This window comes from Caloenas nicobarica, chromosome 11 (assembly GCF_036013445.1).
Source record: "Caloenas nicobarica isolate bCalNic1 chromosome 11, bCalNic1.hap1, whole genome shotgun sequence".
Classification (NCBI taxonomy): Eukaryota; Metazoa; Chordata; class Aves; order Columbiformes; family Columbidae; genus Caloenas; species Caloenas nicobarica.
In genome coordinates, this window is record NC_088255.1 from 10,978,884 (window position 1) to 10,999,664 (window position 20,781).

The 20,781-nt window shown below is 38.6% G+C and overlaps 1 protein-coding gene across 2 annotated transcripts in view; it reads right to left on the minus strand.

Annotated features, from left to right (window-relative positions):
* LOC135992875 (contactin-6-like) overlaps nucleotides 1–20,781 on the minus strand; it is an 86,403-nt gene that overhangs the window by 62,521 nt on the left and 3,101 nt on the right. For both annotated transcript variants that reach the window (XM_065642289.1, XM_065642290.1), the window contains exon 2: nucleotides 7,818–7,913. In XM_065642289.1, the coding sequence (XP_065498361.1) occupies nucleotides 7,818–7,913 (96 nt within the window). The remainder of the gene's footprint in view (nucleotides 1–7,817; nucleotides 7,914–20,781) is intronic.

Genomic DNA, 20,781 nt, shown 5'->3' on the forward strand with positions numbered 1-20,781 from the left:
TCCTAACACTTTTCTACCGTCTTTTTCCATGCAGTGTTTCACAAAGCATACCTTAATAATGTATGTCTATAGTCTAGGCAACTTAAAACTAATTTATTTGACTAGCCCACCCTGGAAAGGAAGATCTCCATGTTAGCTTACCATCCAAGAACCCTGCTTTTCAGAAAGTTTTTTTGCCACGCCTTTTTCTGCTGCCATCAGTACAGCAACGAGCAGGTTCGGTGCTGCAGCACAGGTACACCTGAGCGGTCCTGCAAGCCCCACGCTGAGGCTGCTCTGCATCCCTGCAGGCACCCGACAGCAGGAACAGGACTGAAATTCCATCTTTAATAAGGCACGGTAAATCAGAAGTTTCAAAATCTACCAGTTTAGCTTTCCTTAATTAAATGCATAATTCATAAGCTAACAGTGTTCTGCCAACAGCTTCATTTTTACACATTTTCCCCATCAACAATCCCATTTGAAAAAGATTATTTACGTTTCTTTCCCCCCCTCAGTTACAACATGGATACAGTATGGTAATAAGTCTGCAAACTCCAGTAGTTTTGTGCAGTTTTATGTTATCATCTTCTAACATTTTAGGACTCTCATTAGAAATGATGCATCTCCAGGGAGCAATCAATGACACTTTCTATACTCGGCTAAATCCTGCAATAGGCTCTCTTTTACTACAGCTTAATGCTAAGCTTTTTTTTTTTTTTTCCTGATGTACAGTAAACCTAGAAGATACAACAATTCCTAAAATAGTATAATACATCATGTGTGTATACATACATGTGCATACATGCAAGATAAAACCAGCATATTTTTGCATTTCCATGACCATGTACTTTTAGGTACCTGGTTAAAGCATTTATTTACAGAAAATGTGGACATGGGTGGATTTTTCCACAAGGAGGATCAGTCTTTAGCTAGATATAAGTGATGTAGCCATGACTTGACATGTCTTCCAGAGACATACTACGTACAGACTACATTCCTGTCTCAAGTACAAAGTTTGATGACTTTTTAGTGTGGCTGGACAGACAGACTGAAATGACTGGTATAGGGAAAAACTCTGGTTTGAACATATTCTTTGAAGTTCTCTAACCTGTAAGTTAGGGACTGTAAAAAAAATGATGATGATTTGCAGGGTAATTACTTTAATCTGTGTTCAGCTAAACAGTATGCTGTAAACTTGGGATTTCTATGAAAGAAATACTTTGGAACTGCAGTCTCCTTGGATTTCACAAGAACACCTCAGGGCTGGTGCCCTGATGTCTCTTTCGATGTCCTTTGTTTTCCTTCTCACCTAGACCTACACAAAGTCACATACGGGCTTATATGCAATAAAACTGCTCTGAGAGGTTGAGCCACTGATAGCTGGATGCACAGATTTTCATGAAAAGTTAGTGTATCTAATGATAAACTGAAGGTAATTTAAAAAGCAAGAAAAATAAGAAAAATGAGTTTGCAGGTTCCCTTCCCAAAGGTCAGTTCTGGTGCTGTCAATTACAGCGCTGAAGAAAACACTGACCCAGTCTAACACAGCACCATCGTACCTGCTAAGACACCAAATGGATGCCCATGAAGAACCTTCAAACCATCTTATGGCATGAAACCAAAAACCAGTTTCCTGCTGTAGGACCTGGTGATGCAACTAAATTTTCTGTGTGGGATAGAGTGTACGAATCCAAATAAAACTCTATTAAAACCAACTTTATGCTACACAGGCATTCTTCATGAGGTCAATCTGTGAATTAATTAATCAGTAAAAGAGAGCCAGTCCTTTTCTGTCTTGATTTCAGTTCTCAGGGGGTTCCAGCTGACTTTCTCTTCTGAAGTTTCTGTTACTCTCTCCCTGTCTGTATTCCACCATTGCCTTAGGGCATATTGATGAATTTTCCCATTAACTGGGAACAAGAGTAGGCCCCTCCTTTTCATATTTAAATCCCTTTTCTCTCCAGTATGCGGGATATAAACACTACGGCTCTTCTAACTGCAGGTTCATCATCACCAATCCGCAGGCCATACTTGCCTAGAGCCTAATTCAGCTCCACTAAACTCTGTAGAAACCTTAATTTTAATTGGCTTCAATGGGAGTTGGAAAGAATCTCAAGAGAAAGAACCCAAAATTTGGAGATGAAACTTTTCTTTCTCCTTCTAAGGCATAATACCAGCAGTCTACTCCCTTACACAAGGACTTTTATTAAAAAGTTACGTGACAACATCAACAGATGTAATAGGCTAGAAAATCTAAGATTATATTATAAAAGAAGCTACTATAACTTAAACATTTCCATTTTGGGTCACTTTGAATAACTCAGATGTGGAGCAGACTCAATGAATGAGCAAAAGAAAGTACTAAAAGGCCCATGCCATCACTTTTAGCGTTACATTGATTCACATGAGTAAATCAGCAGCTAGGAAGAGTCTGGTGAAAGTATTGCTGAACAGAAGGTAGTAGAGGCATAGAAGGGAAATCATAAAGCAACAGTAACCTGCTAACGAAGTCTAGCTAAAATTAACTCGAAAATTGCTGCTACCAGCTATTTTATGGAAGAACAAATAAAGGTACAATTATTTTTTTAGGTTTTTTTTTTGTTTTCCATTTGAACAACAGGATTTCTGAAATAGATAGCAGTTGAGATCGCACTTCAAGACAAGCTTTAAAAACATTGATCACCTTTAGTAATTAATTCTTTTAATTCTATCTAGCTGAAATAATAAATAACACAGTACTGCTCCTTTTCACAGGTCCAGCAGATTGATCTCAGCCTAAATTAACATATTTGAGCACTGAAGACTGGAAAATGGTATTTGTTCTCAAAAGAAGATACCTTGGAGAGCACAGAACTGTGTCTACTTCAGAGGGGACACGTGTCAGCAGAGGGACAATTACAGCAATATATTCTTCATTATGCATATGTCAGAGAACAAGCTATTTTATTAGTGCTGCAATCCTATGGTGTATTTTGTTCATTTTTTTTTAATCCAAGGCAGATGGCTATGTGGTGTCAGTCTTCATTCTCCTCACAGAGGTCCCCAAAAGGAGGTTAACTCCACCTCACCTTCCAGACAAGCACTGATAGGCAAGGCCGGAGCTTAGCCAGGCAGGAGGAGCATCGCCTCCGCCTGTCAGCTGTGAGCACTTTTAGAGCACAGCTGGGAAAGAAGAGCAGCTGATAATCACTTCTGATATACTAGTCTAGGGAATATAACATTTCAGCACTTTCCTCAGCCTGAGCAAATTCAAATCAATATTGCTCATTCTGCAGGAGAACAGCTACAGGCTGGTCTCTGGGAAGAGACTCTTCACCTTCCTGCCAGAACTGGCAGGAATGGATTAAAGATTCATAGGAGCATTGAGAAATAGGAGCAGAGAAAAAGGGACTCTAAACCCATGACTAAGGCACTCTGCTTTATAAAGGGAGATACGCTTCAAACATTCACTTTAAGATTATGTATTTTATCAAGTGACTCTTATGAAAAATGCAGAAGCAACCTGAGGCAGAAGTCATAGACCCTTTTACATACGGCAGCACCGCTAATCTCATCCTCTCCACATATCCCATATTTCTCACCCCCTGCTCTCATGTGCGCCTCCTTCCCCACCCTTCTGCTGGCTGAGAAATTAGCATATTCCCCCACTAAGCAAATCTACAGGGCTCCCACCACCTTTAGAGTGTTTTGTTTGTTTTTAGCGTAGCCCTGGTGTAGTAGTGTCAGTATAGAGGAAAGCCTACAGACTCAGCATCCCAGCTTCAAACCCTAGCAGCTCTTATGCAAAAGTAAATGCAAATGCATCAGTGATCATGCTGCTCCTAACAAGATTAGCAACTTCCTTAAGGCTCTGCAGGGAGCCACCTTGAAGGAAACAGGCCTTATATCAGGCTTCACTTTTGAGAAAATAAATGAATAACAGTCCACCCCACAGTCTTGTATCAAGTAATACTACTTAGGCAGCAACTTCTTAATCATAGTCAGGTCAAGTTCATATATAGCTACAGCAATGGAAGCCTCTTCAAACTTCCTTCCTCCTCCCTATATGCTTCCCTTTATTTCCTAGCTCACTAGTTTTTAATAATAATATAACAGTATATGTATATCATATAAGAGAAAAAAAGCAGCTGACCGAAAGAACTTAAGCTAGAGAGGAGACACTTCCCAGAAAAAAATACAGCTTATCTCCCCACCCCTGCACTCCAGAGCCTCACTAACAAGCAGAGGAAAACCACATGCTGAACTCTATAAGGTGTGTTAATGAGCCTCATAAATAAAAACAGCTGAGGCTGGAGAGCTACCCTGCATAAATAGGCAAGGAGGGGCTAGATGAGGAAATGGAGAGTCTGGGCTGGGTGAGGTGGCTTGTAGTAGCTTTATTCTTTCTTTCAAAAGCTGTGGGGTTTTGTTCATTAAATCTAATAAGTTTTTAATGTTTTGCTTTGTCCAATGTGCACACTGTACCTTTCAGAGGTGAGGGTTTTTTTCTTTTGTATGTTTGTTTTGTTTTTTCTGTGAGAAGTGCTAATGTTTATCTGTAGCATTATAGAGTAGGTGCTCTAGTCTGGTGTTAAAGGTTTCGGTATAGCTTTAATAGTAACTTTGCAAGGCTTTTTGTTCTTCTGGGAGTTAGTTTGAGGTCTAAAGACAATACCAAAGTTGTTGAAGTAACCCTTTGAAACTTTTTCTTTGTTTCTGACTGTTTAGCTGCTTAACATATTCTCTATCTTCTGTTGAGTGAAATAATGTTTTTGTTTATAACACAGAAATAATTTATCAGTGTAGTCTCAGTTAAGAAGCAGATATACAGAAAGCAGTAACCTAGCTGTTCTTGTTAGCTGTATCAGAAAAATAAGTTTGCCTAAACTTCAAGTGTTTTAAATACTTTGAATGTGGAAATGTATTTACAGCATATGACAAACAGCTGAGTGGTCTAATGATATCTGCAGAGCTTGCTTTCTTATAAACCTAGCAGAAAAATTAATTTCAGACTGTGGTAGAGGGCTAGATAAGCTTGGCAACATGTTGCTCTCTGTAGTGGGAGGTAAAAAGATACGTGAAACATTTCTCTAGATACCACATATAATAGAAATATTTCTTGAGCTATATATCTATTCCTACTTCTCAACGTTATATGGGAAGAAACTTCAATTAATGGAGAATTTAGCTAGTCCATCCTATTCCAAAATAATTATATTAACTAGAGCTGTTTCAAATAACTGTTGTACAGATGTTTTCTCTCTTCCTTCAAGTCAGAGGAAAGCAAAGCCAGTAACCATCAGAACCACGTTCCTTCCTCTTTCCTCAGTGAGATGTACAGGTCAGGCCAGGTCTGGACCTTGCAGGGGGAAGAAGCAGCTGGCTTATAGGAGGGAACACCTGAAGGGCTGTGTCCATTTGCTCTGGCTCCCTTGGACTCCAAAAACTCTTTTCCACAAGCATAGTCAATGTTTTCTACCTAAAGAGTTAACCTCAGTTTCTCTGTAAATGTTTGTACTACTAAAAGGCCTGAATTGTTTATAGGTGGTATCTACAAAGTTCAATAGGAAGTTCTAAGAGTAATTTTGTTTCCTGGTGTATACGACACCTTATGCAGCTTTTATTGTCTTACTTGTGTTAATACTATAGGAAAGGCAATTCTTTTGCTGCTAGTATGGTACATCTTCCAAATTCCTGGATATGTAACTAATTCCTTTCACATTTAGAGTACAGAACATACAGAAATGGAAGCTGTACACAAGGCTAGTAATCCTTTCTCCTGTAGATGTTGAGTCAGAGGCAAGGGTTTCAATTAAAAAAAGAAGTAAATATGCAATCCTTTTTAATAAAAACAACTTTCTAAGCATCCTGAGATGGTATCAACTATGATAAATTGTATACTATGTAATTTATCCCTGTGGCATATAATTTCTGGATCACAAATACACTGTTTATGGATGATGAAAGAACTCAGTTTCTCTTCTCTAGAGACTTGTTATTTCAGATAATGTATTTTTCAGGCCTATTGGTCAACAGCTCACATCTCTAGGTTACAGAACACTGTGAGTAAAGGCTTTATTCATGGATACTATTTTGTCAGTTCAATTAATCTGCAGTGAACTCACTTGTTAACTATTTATTTGTTCTGAATGTTTTCTTGTAGTCATTCCTATTCATCAAATCATAATTTCACCCTACAGCGGGAGGAAAATATACAGCTTACGGACTCACGGATGGATGTGTTGTCCTTCTGTATGTCCCATTGATACATTTCGGGAACTCTTTCAAGCCTTTTTTGCCCTTAAGGACCAGGTTTCACTTCATCTCCTTGATTATATACTTCTTTCATATGGCTGTAAACACTAAGAACTGACACTTCCTCTATGTTCAAGACTCGTGGGCTTGAAAATGATTGAGTTTCTCTACGTCTCTGAAATACTGCATCCTCTTTACAGATCACTGTTCACCTTCTCATGGGAGTTTGTTGTATAGTGCTGTTTCTTTAAGAAAAATTGAGGAAGCATCGGTGAGAGCAGGATGCTAGCACAAGGATAACTGTGCGTGTGTGGTCACTCCTGCTGAAAGCAGGACACGAGCCACCTGAAAACTGCTGATTCTTTCAGCCCAGAACAAGTCAATTTAGTTGTTATGCTATTGACATTTCCCCTTTTTAATATACGTTTGTTTTTCCGGGATAAAATATCCAATTATCTTCAGCTAGTTATGTTAGGAAACTGTAGTTCTGAACTCCAGACTTCAAAAGATCTGAAGAAGTTTTGATTTGGCTTCTAACACCCCCGGAGGAGATCTGAGAATGTATGTGGCTCAAAACTTGCAACCGTCAATGTTGTTTGTGGTGGGGGGGGGGTGAAGTCTTAAAAGATCACTCAAAAGCTTCTCACTTCTAGTAGGTACGAAAAGTTTCAAGAAAAAAACAACAGCAGCAGTGTACATACGTGTTCAAGCCTTTGCATTGCTCTGTAAATGCTGGTGTTGGAGGGGGTAATACACCTATAAAAAGGAGGGAAAGGAAAATTGTGTCCTGTGTTTAGGGGGTGTATTAGATGGAAAATCTGAAACACAATGCTAACTGTGTTACTAGTTAGCTGGTTGTCACCTGGACTTGACCTCATCTGGAAGGAAAACCTCAAACCCAGCTTCATGGTTAGGAAGCAGCAGTAGCAGGCAATGGCAATAGATGCAAAGCATCCTCAAATCAATTCACCAGAAAAATCCTTTTCATTCTTTACCTGAAGCACTGAAAATTATCAAGCAAACTGATTTAATCATACCTCCTTTGATCAGGGAGTTTACCTCTCCAGAAGTCCCTTCCAATCTAAATATTTTGATGATTTTTGTGATTACCAGGTATTCAAGAATAGAAGGCAAATTTTCATGACATTTAATAAGTAAAATGCAGGATTCAAATAAAAGCATTGAAGTAGCAAGAACTAAAAGGCAAAAAAGTCACTCCCCTCAAACCTGAAGGAGTTTTAATGTAGAACAAATTGCTGTTGGTTGCAGCTATCCCATATGGGTGAAGAAGCTGAGATAACCAGTCATGTCAGGAGATAATAATTTGGATCGTAATATTTTCTTTGCTTGTGTTGTACCCAATAAATGACGGACATGTTTTAGCCCCTCATAGAATAACAAGGGTCCCTTCAGAAGTACAAATTTCCATGTCCTTTAAATAAATGAAATCCAGCTTTCCTATAAACCTATATGCTTCATGCACAAATAAATTCTAGTGCTAATCAGGCAGGGAACTGGATAGGTGATACTTAAAATCAGTAGCTTCTGAGCTAGAGCAGTTGATGTTCAGGCTGCACACAATGTAGAGCTGTTCATCATACCTCCGTAATGTGGTGGAGGACCACAGAGTAGAACCACTCCTTGTCCTTCTCTGACTGACACTGTGCTTCTTGGTTTTGTTTCAAAATTTTCAAGATCTTGAGAGAGAGAAGGAGAAAACAAGACCCAGTTAGTACGTCAGATTTATTCCTAACTGTACCCCAAGCCAGGCAATGATTATGTAACTCAGAAACAGATTTACATGTTTAATGTAACTCAGGATGTGGATTGCCACACTGTATGGAAAAATAGTTCATCCAGTGTAGTATGTAGCCCTTTGAAAATAATGAAATAACTAATTGTGAAAAAGTTATACCCTAACCCTGTGAGTTTATATTTACAATTGCTAACTGCAAAGCCAGTGTATTATTCTATGACTTTTTCTGGCTTTTTTTTTTTTGGAACTTATTGCATTCTTAATCTACATGGCTAGGATAAAAAAAGTTGTTTCCTTTTTTAATAGAAGTAAAAAGCAGGTATGCTCCTCTGTATACGCAAGTGATAATTAATCATAATCAAGACTCCTACAGAGTGTTTTAAAATTATTATAGAAGTATGTTGTATTTTAATGAGTCTGTTCTATCCTGAAGCTGGCTGCAGTAAGTGGATATATTTTAATTGACTTGAACGAACTTTAGCACTGCTCGTGAAGGGGAGAAGGAGGATGGAAGTAGGGAATTGTGATGGTTTAGGGAAATCTCCTGTGTAACCATGTCCCATATGTGATTTTTTTAAGGCTATTAGGTTGTTTGGTTGGTTGTTTTGTCTTGGGGGTTTTTCGTTTGTTTGGTTTTGCTGAATCTACCACCACACTCTATCTCCTCTGTTTTCTCACATTTCACTGATATGTGTAAGTATTATCAGTCTCATTCTCTTTAATTCAATTACAAAACGTGATACAACAGATGTACTTTAAAAAAATGATTATTTACTTTGTGATCCAGTTCTCATTCTCATGAGAAGACTTACTACTTTTGTCAGCGTACTCTGGAAAAAGATTGTTTGAAATACATTCAAAAGGGTTTAATATAATAACATCAGCTTCCCCTTAAAACTCTTTATACCATAGTGTTGTAAACTGCTTGCCTTAAGCTTATTTACCTTGTTATAGATTCTTCTTTCAAAGAATTGTTCCATTTTTCATCAGCTGAATCTGATCCAGAGTTCAACAGGGAGAAACAGTTCTTTTTGGTCAAAGCAATAATGATTACTACCTGTACAGGCTCAACTATTTATGTCAATATATCAATTTTTGCCCCCATCGTTGAACTTTAAACAGCTAATTTTTCTTTTCCTCCTCTTCATGTCCTATATATTGTCTCCTACAAAGATATTGTCTACTCTGAGGTGACTGAATTGAATTAGGCAGCCGTAGCACCTCCTTGTGCTGTCATAGCTACAGTGGATAGTACTTGTCAATATGCTGAGAAGGTGTTTTAAACTCTGATGTTCTTTTAATTGCCTGCTGGCTAGATCTCTGTCTTGCAGTCTGCGTAGTCTGGAGGGACAAAAGACAAAGGCCTGATCAAAAAAAAAAAAGGTACTTTTTTCCATCCTGTAATACTAATTGGAAATTAAATCAGTAATAAGACCAACCGGATTTTGGGTTTGTACTTATTGGTTCAGTCTCTAAATGTGTGGATTTATTTACTTGTTCTCAAAATTCAGTCTGAGAAAATTAATCAACTTTCTTCTTTTTATTTTATTTCCTGTAGATTAAGTGTTTTCTGAGAAAGAAAAGGCCAGCACAAAATATTTGTGTGGAAAACAGGCTCCTGGGCCAGATGTCAAGACATCACCTGGGGATTTGGTTGGGTTGCCTGCCCTGAGGCTTTGCGTTCTGGGAGAAGAAGTCAGCTTTGTATGGGGGGAAATCCTATTTATTATGTCAAATAGAAAAAAAAAATATTGGAAATGTGCAAAACATTCAGATCTCTTAGGATTCAGGCACTTGGTACAAAAATGGTCATATTTCCCTTTCCTTGAGCTGCTAATACAATGCCAGTTGTGCAGTTTCTATGTAAAAACTGAGTTTTAAAAAAAACCACAAACCTCTTGGGCAGTAGGGAAAATATATGTGGTATAACTAATGGTTTCCAATGCTTTCTGCTATGGTAAATCAGGCCTACTTTTTTGTTGAGAACAAAACTTCACTTATGAGGCACCCAAGAAAGGAGGAGTACAGTGCGGCAGTAGAAAAAGGGTTTCATGGCAATTCAGGGTTAACTACATAATACTTTGCTCTGAAGTTGGAATAGATTTTGAAAAGTAATAAGTTGTGGCTAGCAATTTTTAATTTAATTACGTATGTCATGGTATCATTTTTACTGTATGGAGGCACATAAATGGTAATTTAATCTATTCCTCTGGCCCATCACAGGCAGAGGTATCTGATGTCCTTAACAGATACTTATTTAACCCATTGTTAGAGACCTCTAGGGATAGACTTTTTTTAGATGGTCCATTCCAGTGCTTGACTCTGAAGTCTTCATCATGCTGCATTTTTAGAGACTCCCACCCCCCCAAAATTTAGTAGCCTAAACAGGAATAATCTTTTTTTCTGAAGCTGATTTTGATAAATAATTGTAGAAAATAAATTTAGGCAGTGTCTCTCTCTGTAATAAAGAATCATTGCATATTAAAAAAAAATCTCTGAAAGAACAAAACAAAGAAAAATGAGTAAAAATAACTCATTGGGAAGTCAGTCTTCTGTCATCATCTTTATTGGACCTTTTCTCCAGGCAGGCAGCATCTCCTATGAAATATTATGACACCTCATTCAGATGAGATTCAATAATGAGTTATAAAATTGTCTATCATTGTTATGCAGCCCAGAGTGATAAAGCAAGAGGTAGACCATCAGAAATGTTTCTTATTGCTGGAAGCAATCTCTGTGCCCAAAAGATTTTTGCATCCGTTTTTTTATCGGGGGGTGTGGGGGAGGTGGTATTTTCAATGATTAATTGCGATCTAAAATGTGTTATATATTTAACAGAAAAAACCTGAAGATGAATATAAATGTAGATATTCTACTTTGTTCTTGTTATTCTGAAAATCTGTCTGTTTCACTTTGCCCTGAGCAGGCATTTACACAAACAGAACACAACCACTCTGTTCTCCCAGTTACTGTTACCTAGTATAGCTTTATAACAGAACATGACACAATCTAATAAAACATAATGTTGCTTGTCAAAAAGAGTAGCGAATAAGATCACTAAGATCAGGTGTTTGGCACACATTTAGATTGCTAATATGCACTTAGGAATAATATGACTATTTAACAGATGGTATATTTGCTAACTTCAGTGTTTCTGCAGAGTTCTATAAATAAATTATCACCTAGTTCTATATAGTTCCTTCCATTCTTTGTCTGTCTGGATTTCACTTTATGAACGTGTTCCCTCACACTGCATTGCTCTCTCAGCTGCAAGCTTTAACAAAAAAGCAACTCTTTTCTAGCACCGTGTGTGTTGGTAGATTACTATTGGTATAGCACAATTAATCAGTTGGATGTGATAATGAGGTCGTGTAGGCTAAGCAACATGCTCAGGTGAACATGTGATTCTCCACAGTGAAGAGTGGCAATATATGGACTCAGCTGTGTGTGGCAAGAAGTCATTTTCTGTTGGGAACATTTGCAGACCTAAGCAAGAAAGGTATTTGCTCAGAACAGGCAAAACATATGGCATTTTGTGGAGACTAAATTGGAGAATGACAGGGCTTTCTCTGATGTAAGTGGGAATATTTGAGGTGAAAGAGGCTTTCTGCTCTTTACCAGGTATGAAGGGAGAAATGGGGAGAATGAATGGGCCAGAGCTTTTTTTTTTTTTTAATGCTGTAAGTCAATAGTACCCGACTGGGATTAAGGAAGTTATGCTGATTTATGGCAGCAAGCAATATGGCCTGCAAAAGTCTTCAGTGTAGATATTCAATTACAATAAAAAGGTGGGGAAAAAACAGTGGTTTGGGGTAAATATGATTACTGGTATAGCTTTGAGTACAGAGCTGCCATTGAGAGAAGGCAAACAAACCCACAAACAGTGGGTGAGGTGTTTACTTGAAGTGATGATCTATGGAGATAGAAAAAATTGTAACTGACAAACACATATTTCCTGCTCAAGTACTTGTGTTAATATGCGAATTAATAGGTTTAGCAGCCCAGTATTTTTTCTTAAGTGTTTTAAATCCCAGCACTGACATAATTGCTGATATCTTCTCATTTCACCACCGCCACTATTACCTACACATTTGGTTGTGGTTTTTTTTTTTTTAATATAAAACTAGTTTTAAAGTTTTAGTAGTAGGTTTAATTTGCACAATAGAATGTGTGAAGACGTGGTCAGATTTCCTTGGATTAGGGATCTACTTCAATATGTCTGACAGGAACAAAAACCTGATTTCAGGTAGCAACTAATTCATTTCAACCTCTCACTAATGTTTGAAATTCATTAAACTGCTCAGGGATAGGTGTAGCACTTCCAAACCAGTCCATTTTAAGAACAAGCACAGGGCATCTGTCTTATAGCAACCAAGATAACTGGGGTATTTTAATATACAAAATTGTTACAGACAATTAAGGAAAGTCCAATTTATCACTTTGTATAATTACTAGTAGTTTATCTGAATTAATGTAATTTCATGCTTTCTTGAACTTTTGATTTTTTTGGTAAATGTTTTGTCATTACATAATCCCAAATATTATAGCTGTAATTATTTGTTATTGAAATGTGCAATGAATGTTAAGGACCTAGTAGTAGGAGCACTTTACAAATTAACTATGCTCCCGAGGACAAATCAATAAAATTCTTCACATTTCCATGTGGCTGTGGCAAATTGTGATGTATTGCATCTGTTCCAGTTTCTTCTGTTTCTCTTATTGGCTATGATATATTGCAGTATGATTGGTGTCACTGGATGTGATGTATCACAACAGAAATGCTCTCACAAGGAAATGGGATAAGAATTACAAGCTTAGCAGTTTTTAAAAGAAGCTCATTGTTATCATTTGCTATAAGCATTTCTAACACCTGTGTTATGAGCTGACAATGTTACCTTCACTTGCCTGTGAGATAATGAAGGAGCTCACTGGTAAATGTGGGTCTGAATTCAAAGCCTGTTTCAGAGAAATTAGGTCTGTTATAGCCACACGTAGAAAAACTGGAACTTACTGGACCTTTTAAACAATCTCAAATTCTGGGAAGTCCCATACTTGGCCAGATTTTGGTTTTGGTTTTTTTTTTTCCACATAGAGGCAGTCCCAACTTTTGTCAGGCTAAGCCACTTATAGGTACAGACTGTGTCTGTTGCCAAAAGATTGTGATCATCTGTTCAGACCACTCCAGAAAGACCTCCTGCGATTCTAGCCATGTCTCTTGCTGCTTCTCAGTATTGTTGTACTGAATTGCCTTGTAGGAGATGAGTACTGATGTCTTACAGCTTGGTTACCAATAGGGTGTGTTTTGAAAATATCTTTCTCCAAATATCTCCCAAAGGGAGGGCTAATGTAATTTCCTACAACTTTCACTGGAAAGTAAACTTTTTTCAGCTTTTGGAGCTGTACTAAACTTGCTAAACAAACTCTTACAGTTCCTTTGTCTTGATAACAGTGTCAATACATTAATCTCTTTCCTTTGCCATCTAATCTCAATTTTTAAATACGTTCTAATTGATTTTCTATGAATTCAATTCTGAGATTAAGAGCAGTATTATCTCTAAGGTGTCTGAAAGCTGCTTAGCATTCCTCATTTCCTGATTTTTTTAAATACTTGCATTTTCCACTAAACACCTACTGAATTCTTCTGCTTCTTCCCCATTTAAAGCACCTTTGAACCTTTGCTTTGTCAGTGTTGTCAGAGCATAGGGTCTGTAGAACTTGAAGATGCTTCAGCCAGGATGAGACTGAGCAACACCTGAGTGTCTCCTTTCACCAAGATAGGTTAAAAATAAACTGTAAATTCTCAGTTTTGCTCTGGTTTTCCACCTGAGATGAACACCACATCCCACCCTGGTTAAAAGAGAAAGTCACCCTCTCCTGTTTCCCTGATTGAAGGCCACCAGGAGAAGCTCCACTGCCATCTTGCCCCAAAGCCTGGCTCCTGTCTGCCCTGATAGAGCAGTCTGCCAAATCGAGAGGGGAAAAGCACAATTGCTGGGTCTTGTCCTTCTCTGAAGTTGCATATTCAAACCAGGACCTTCATCAGGGCTCCTTTATTTAGTTAAATTGCTTTGGAGCTTCTAAGGGGAGAGGAAATGTAATTTACACATTAGGATGCACATGGGTCCCAGGTCTTCAATTCAGTTTAAATGGTATGAATAGCCAATCCAGGCACTAATTTTCAAGGTGGGGAACAATAATTTCTGCCACAGCCTGACTGTCTTTTTCAATTAAAGAGTGAAAATGCCCTTTACAAAGTAATATCAAGCTTCTCTAGAGGAAAAATGGAAGGTCACAATTAAATTAAACTGGGAGGGTGTGGGGGGAATCCTTAGCTGACTTTTTTTTTTTTGTTCATGCACCAAGAAACTCAGTGCAAAGAAACATACGCTGTGAAGCTGTAGTGCTGGTCTACATCTGGTTTTTGGTTTTGTTTGTTTTTTTTACTTTTATACAGTTAGAAGCGTAAAACATTAAAGCTCTCTTCTGAACCGAACACAGGACTTGCACTGAGCAGTAAGTGTTGATGCAGCCTTAGGGCTCTTGCTGTAAACCCCATCTGCAGGCCAGAGGCATATCCAAGGATTTGACCCTCTCAAAGGGAGGAGGATGTAAGAAATATATTTTTAATATTTTATGTTCCTGAACAGTTTTCTCACTTGTCATGGCAGAGTTCATTTGTCACCTGTCATCACAGAGTCACTCTACTGTCTGCATGAGTTTTCTCCAGATTGGAGTGCTCTTAAAAACACATTTCTCTCCCTAGTCTAAGTTGCACAGGCCAGATTTATCCATGCCAGAAGTATGCTGGTTCGTCTGACTTACACTGGAGATGGCCTTGTCTCCCTGTGTCAAACTACCTCTTGGCAGGGGTGTTAACTCTTATCCAAAACTGACTTCTTTTTATTTGCCCGTGCTTCCAAAAAAGCCTGGTTTCCCAGGGCACATAGATGGTTCATGAACTTGCCCCTTCCCTTGGACCTTTGGACCAACTTCTTGTTGGCAGTGAGCAGCTATATCCATGGTCCTGTGGGGAGCCCTGTTTACCTCCATGTCCAGGGTCTTGCTGGGTACCTCCTGTTGAACACCCCGCAGTCCCACTTCAGGCCATTAATTCCTCTTTATAATGCTTCTATCAACAATATAATCTACGCTTATATGTACAATAAAACAAGGTCAAGGAAGAGAGGGCCCTCATGCACCACCGAAGGTGTGTAACAAAATCAGCATGCTCATCCATATTTCAGCACTTCACGAATTCCTGCACAGCCCTTTGGAGATCTTGATCCAGCACAGAACTGCTTCTCGCAGAATTACTTTGGGTTATCCCCAGATGCCTCCACTTTATCTCACTCATTCCAGCTGCAAAGCCATCAAAGACTGCCTTCCAACAGGAATTTCAATCTTTACCTGAGTGATTGATGTAAAGGATTTTTGAATGTGAATCTTCTAAGTAGGATTTCAGGTGTAGTATACATTATTAGTTGTTCTTTCAGTAGCATATTTGGAAACAGAGATTTACAGCTTTGTGCATTCTATGTACCAGATGTGGTTTGCCTATTGAGAGAATCTTTGCCTGTGACCTTATTTCTTCACACCATGGAAAGCACCGATGACAAGCACTGTTCCTCCGTCTTGAACGTAAGCTACAGAATAGAGACGTTTATCTTGTACTTCAAAACCTTTGTATTAGATAGGATCAACCTTCACTGCAAAAATAACTTATCAACTTCATTATTTTTATATTTAAAAAGCCAGTCATTTATTCCAAGAACTTAATTCAGTACTTTTTTTCCCTTGCAAGCCTCCAATTGTAACTTCTTAATTTTTTTGTCACACCAAAGAATGAAGCAGCTCATGTGGACATTATGGATGTTTCATTTGATAATTTATTGGAATCTAAGGCATATTGTATGCAATGAAAGCAGAGCAGATAAAAAGAAAATCACCCAGACTGCAAATATAGGCTGGGTTTATCCTTCAAAAATATTAAATTTTATCAATCAGAATCTAGCAGCTCTGGGACCTGTAGATGCTCTGTTACCTACCATATCTCTATCACATATATCGCATTTCCAATACAACTTGCAATGGGTTGATTTAGGATAAACACTTTCATAGGAACTACAGAATAGTAAGTAATACATAACTAAAAGATAATCTTCAAATACTCGTATGTTCCCTATTATTACTTTATCTGCCTAGCTCACTGTCTGTAATGCTCCTTACAATATGCCTGTAGTGTATGTCTCTATTTCGTACATGGAGAATTCCTGTAAAAGAGTGCTAGCCTCCTTTTTATAATGAAAGTCTAAGAAAAACAGCTTTAACAAAGTGTCCTGATACAGCATAGCCTTGAAGGTGGTGGTTAGATAATCTGAGAGAGGTGTTTAAAACCATTTGAGATAAAAATGCAGCTTGGAATTCTGATGCTGCTTGGTCTGAGATGACATTAAGTATAAAAGGGGAATGTTGCTACCATCAGCCTCACTTTGTGTGTTTAAAAAGAAAAAGGAAGCCATTTCTGTATTGGACATTAGATGGGCTCTGAGAACACAAAGCAGATTCAGATCTTTAGGGAATGATGGAGAAAGCAAAACCCCTTTATTATGTAGACACACCTGTATTTTCTGGTTTTAAGATTTCTAGCTGTTCTTTCTGTCTTTGGGAAGGTCTGGATGTTTCCATAATCTATCCTTATAGTATCTGAGCTTTAAAATAGAAATGCTCTTATCACCCTGCCTTGTCCTGTCAGCAAGCAGGTGAAACCATGCCAGGCTTCCTGCTTCAGCACTGTTGAATGGTGCTTGATGGCTCCTGCTTTTCCTTAAGCCCGTGAGAGCCTGTGTGTGCACAGAATTCTGTAAAGAAATAAATACTGGAAAGCTCTACAGATTTAGAAAGATGAGCTGAATGTAAGTGAGGTCTTGCAGCATTTTTGGTCTTTCAGTGAATAAGCTGCATCACTTCTAGTTGGTTCTCTGCAAATATTCTGCTCAAAGTAGCCTTAAAGGAAACACAGTGCCCCACTACAGAGTGGCTAGAGCAGGGTACAGACCCCGTAGAGCAATGCATATCAGGTTCTCACCATATTTTTCCTAATTTTGTGGAAAACATTGTGAAGAAGAGCTAAAAAGCAAATATGCCTTAGGCTACTGGGTCTGTCCATGGAGAGCGTCCATTAAGAATTGACCTTGATGTAGACTCCCACCATGGGGAACTGCTGGAGAGAGTGTTGAACGTTGGCACAAAGTGTCCATGGCAATCAGAACTGACAAATGAAAGTTCAGTTTCTTTTTACTCCAGGCAGAGTTTTGACAAAATATGGGGTTTATTTCCAAGTAATAAACTGAATTCTTGGTATATTTACTGTAACTCATTCTGTTCAGAAGTTTGCATTCCACCTACTCATGCATAGGGAGAGGTAGTTACTGCTGTTGTAGTTATAATGGATTATTTAACTGTGGTTAAAAGTCCAAAAGGCAATTTAGAGCTGTAAGATTTAGTGACATAAGAAGAGATGGCAGCAGTATTTCCATCCTTCAGACAGGACTGATCTGCAGGGAGTGTTGCTATTGCAGTTTGCAATTTTTTCTCACCTGCTTATGGGAAGATGCAGATTGTAAGGTGTTGCCAGGATCATCAGGAGGGCTGGGAGAGTCTGGAAAGGACACTTTGATATCTGATTCTCCAGATATCTGCAAGTTGAGATATGTTTCTGCATTACATGTAAGGAAGCACTTTTGAAAAAACAAGACGGAAAGCTCAATGCATTACTTGGCATTTGTAGGTTAAAAATGTTAATGGAGGCAAGTCTATGACTTTACCTGGAATGTCCCTACAGAGGATGAGGGAATGTAGTAAATGTAGTAAAACTTTGGGGGAGTGTATCTTTGACCTGCTTCTGCCACTAGAAAGCTGAATTCTTCCTCCTGTTTGCTCTTCAGTTAACACTTGGTCATCTCTGAGTACCTACTGAACACTAAATTGAGAAGCATATACCTCCTTTTGAAAAAGAAAGAAGTTGCAGGATTCATTCTTTCAATATAAGCTGCTGGACAGCCTGATCAGTATGTCAGCCCTTGCATGCAGTGATGAATTAACAACCAGTTTACTTGAGGTGGTAGTTACAAAATTTAGCACACCTTTTAGTCAAATACAATGTTAGAGAGGGATTTCTGGACACAGAATACCACAATACAACCAATCCAGAAGTGTATATGCTGTTTAGACTAAAATTCATGCATGTCCAGACTTTGCAAATTCAGACTCTCTGATCTAACTGTATTGATTTTTCCCATTTTCTGTTTCAAAGCATATACTACAAGTAAAAAGGGTTATGACATTTTGAGGCATGCTATATTGCTTTGTGATGTTTGTGTAATTTGTGTGCAGTCAAAGGTAAACAACATGATGAAGTAATCAGATGAAAAGTGGGCTTTCACGCTAGCTGAGCATCTCACAGTCACTCTAACAGGGCTTTGCAAATGCTTAGTCTGTCATGATCTAGGAAAGACTAAGTGAACTTGGTTGCTTTTAACATATTCCACCTGAAATGGTTAAATGCTGATGATACACTATTTTATGTTTTGGAATTGAAAAACTCTGTCCAGGAGGAACTATTGCCTCTCTAATTTATTTCGGTAAAACTGTGTCATCCTCTGTCTATCTGACAAAAAGCATGTGAGACCACTTGGGAGACTGAGATTTTATCCCAGGTGCTCCAGCACCATCATTCTCATCCACACTGCCATGAGTGCCTTGTCACTAGCCAAGAGGAGGGAGGATGTGTATATTTAGAAAAACGCTATTGAGAATAAGCACCAGGCAAAACCCCTCAGCACCCCTTTTGAAAAATGCAGGAACACAGTTGCAGTCCCAAATGCCAAGGAAAAATCCTTCCTCATGGTTAGCCTGTAGCACTAGGGAAAACTTTTAAATATGGGGTCTAATGTCTCTACTGTGTGCCCTCCCATGTGGTTCAGGACATAATGACTAATCCTATTCATGAATTAAACTGTTGTCATTGTTTCCTAAAATTCATTATTAATAATGGAGGTTTGAGAAAGCTGCAATCGTCGTGACTGTCTATCAGCAATGGCAGAACAATTTGACTGAGAATCTCATTTGAGATCCCTAGGCAACTAGATGTTTTCAATTAATACTGAATTTTCTGGGTTTATACCCTGGATAGTTATGAATTAGGTGCACACATGATTCTTTATCATAGTGGAATACTTCTTTTTTCTAGTTTGTTCAGCTGCACTTCCTGTTTCTTCTACGTATCTATTAATGTCTCTGTTATGGACGTGTAGGAGAACTAAAAGAATTAGTAACAGGCCTGGACAGACTGTTTTACTGCAGCTACTTATGGGGATTTCCCTCAAGATCTGTTGTTTACACACAGTTACTTTTACTTAAAACTGATGAAATAATTAAAACAAATCCCCTGTGTGCCTTGGGATAGAGTTCTGGTTGAAGCCATATTTAAACAGTTCTCTATAGAAGGTTTTTTGTTTGTATTTTTTAAGGCATGAAATGCAATTTAGATACTCTTCATTAATAAAAATAGATTTTTGCAAAACACCCTATTAATACGCATGTGAGTTCATCTTGGCATCGCAGAATAGGAGAAACTCCAGTTCTACTGATCTAAACACTTCCTTAAACCTGGATGCTTTTTTTCTTTTGTGAGTTTTGAACATGACTGTGATGCTGCTGTCTCTGGCTCAGAAGTGAGAGCTGCTTTGTTTGTGCCTGGTCAGGCTCTGCAGTGTCCTCGGGAGGTGGCTCTGCTGGTGGTGGGGCTCAGGGCAACCGCTTCATCGGAGGTGCCTGCTCCGATGTGTGCGTAGAAGAAGAAAAAGCTGTTGGGAAGCTTGTGCACAAGCATCTTTATTTTGGTTTGAAAACTAAATTGTGTAAAACCTGCAGGAAAACCTTCCATGTCCCCGTCTCTTTCTTCAAGCTGACTCTTGCATGTTCACAAAGATGAACTCCCCATGGAGTTGACTTTGACCTTCCCTTTCCATGGAGCCGAAGTGTTACTGGTGATGTTGTGTTGGATGTCAAGACTGAACTCAGAGGTGGGGAAAGAACCGTGTGTGTGGCAGCTTGTGACTCAGGAGCCAAGCTCTCAAAACTCAAATCTGCGTGAGGAGTCCTATGTCTGCAGCAGGCTATGGCTGCACCAGGTGAGATCTCATACCAGTGCTGTTTAACCAGGCTGAAGATCCAGATCAACAGCTCCAGCTCTTGCAAAGTGCACGTTAGCTTTTCAAAATGTACTGCTTGTGGGTAGCAGGAGACATACAGGATTTATAGTGAGCTTTCAACTTTATTTATGACAAAACAAACCTTCACCGGGAAGTACAAATAACATAGGACTGCCATGCGATGTATCCTGCTAATGCGTTTATGTGCTCTTGCTCTGCTCTCTCGCACTGATGCTGTCTCTCATTTTCAGCCTGTAGCTTTAATAATCTATGTCACTTCTTTCTGTACAATGTTCCTCCTGCAGCTTTCATTTGACAGCTCTGTTTTTAAGAGAGGATAAGCATGAAACTCCAGCTGAATGTGAAGACATATTTCTAATCTCATACCACATTTATTTTGCTACTTGGAAAGCTCACTATCTCGAACAGAGGAAAAAGTATTTTTCACATATTAAGTTGAGATGTACAATAGGTTTCCAGAGGTGTCATTAATTCAAACTCAGAGTTAGTTACCTTGTAGTAACAAGACAAATATGCATAAGCCCGGTTACTTGGATAATAGGCTTGATTCCATTATTTATCAGGGTGATTGCAATA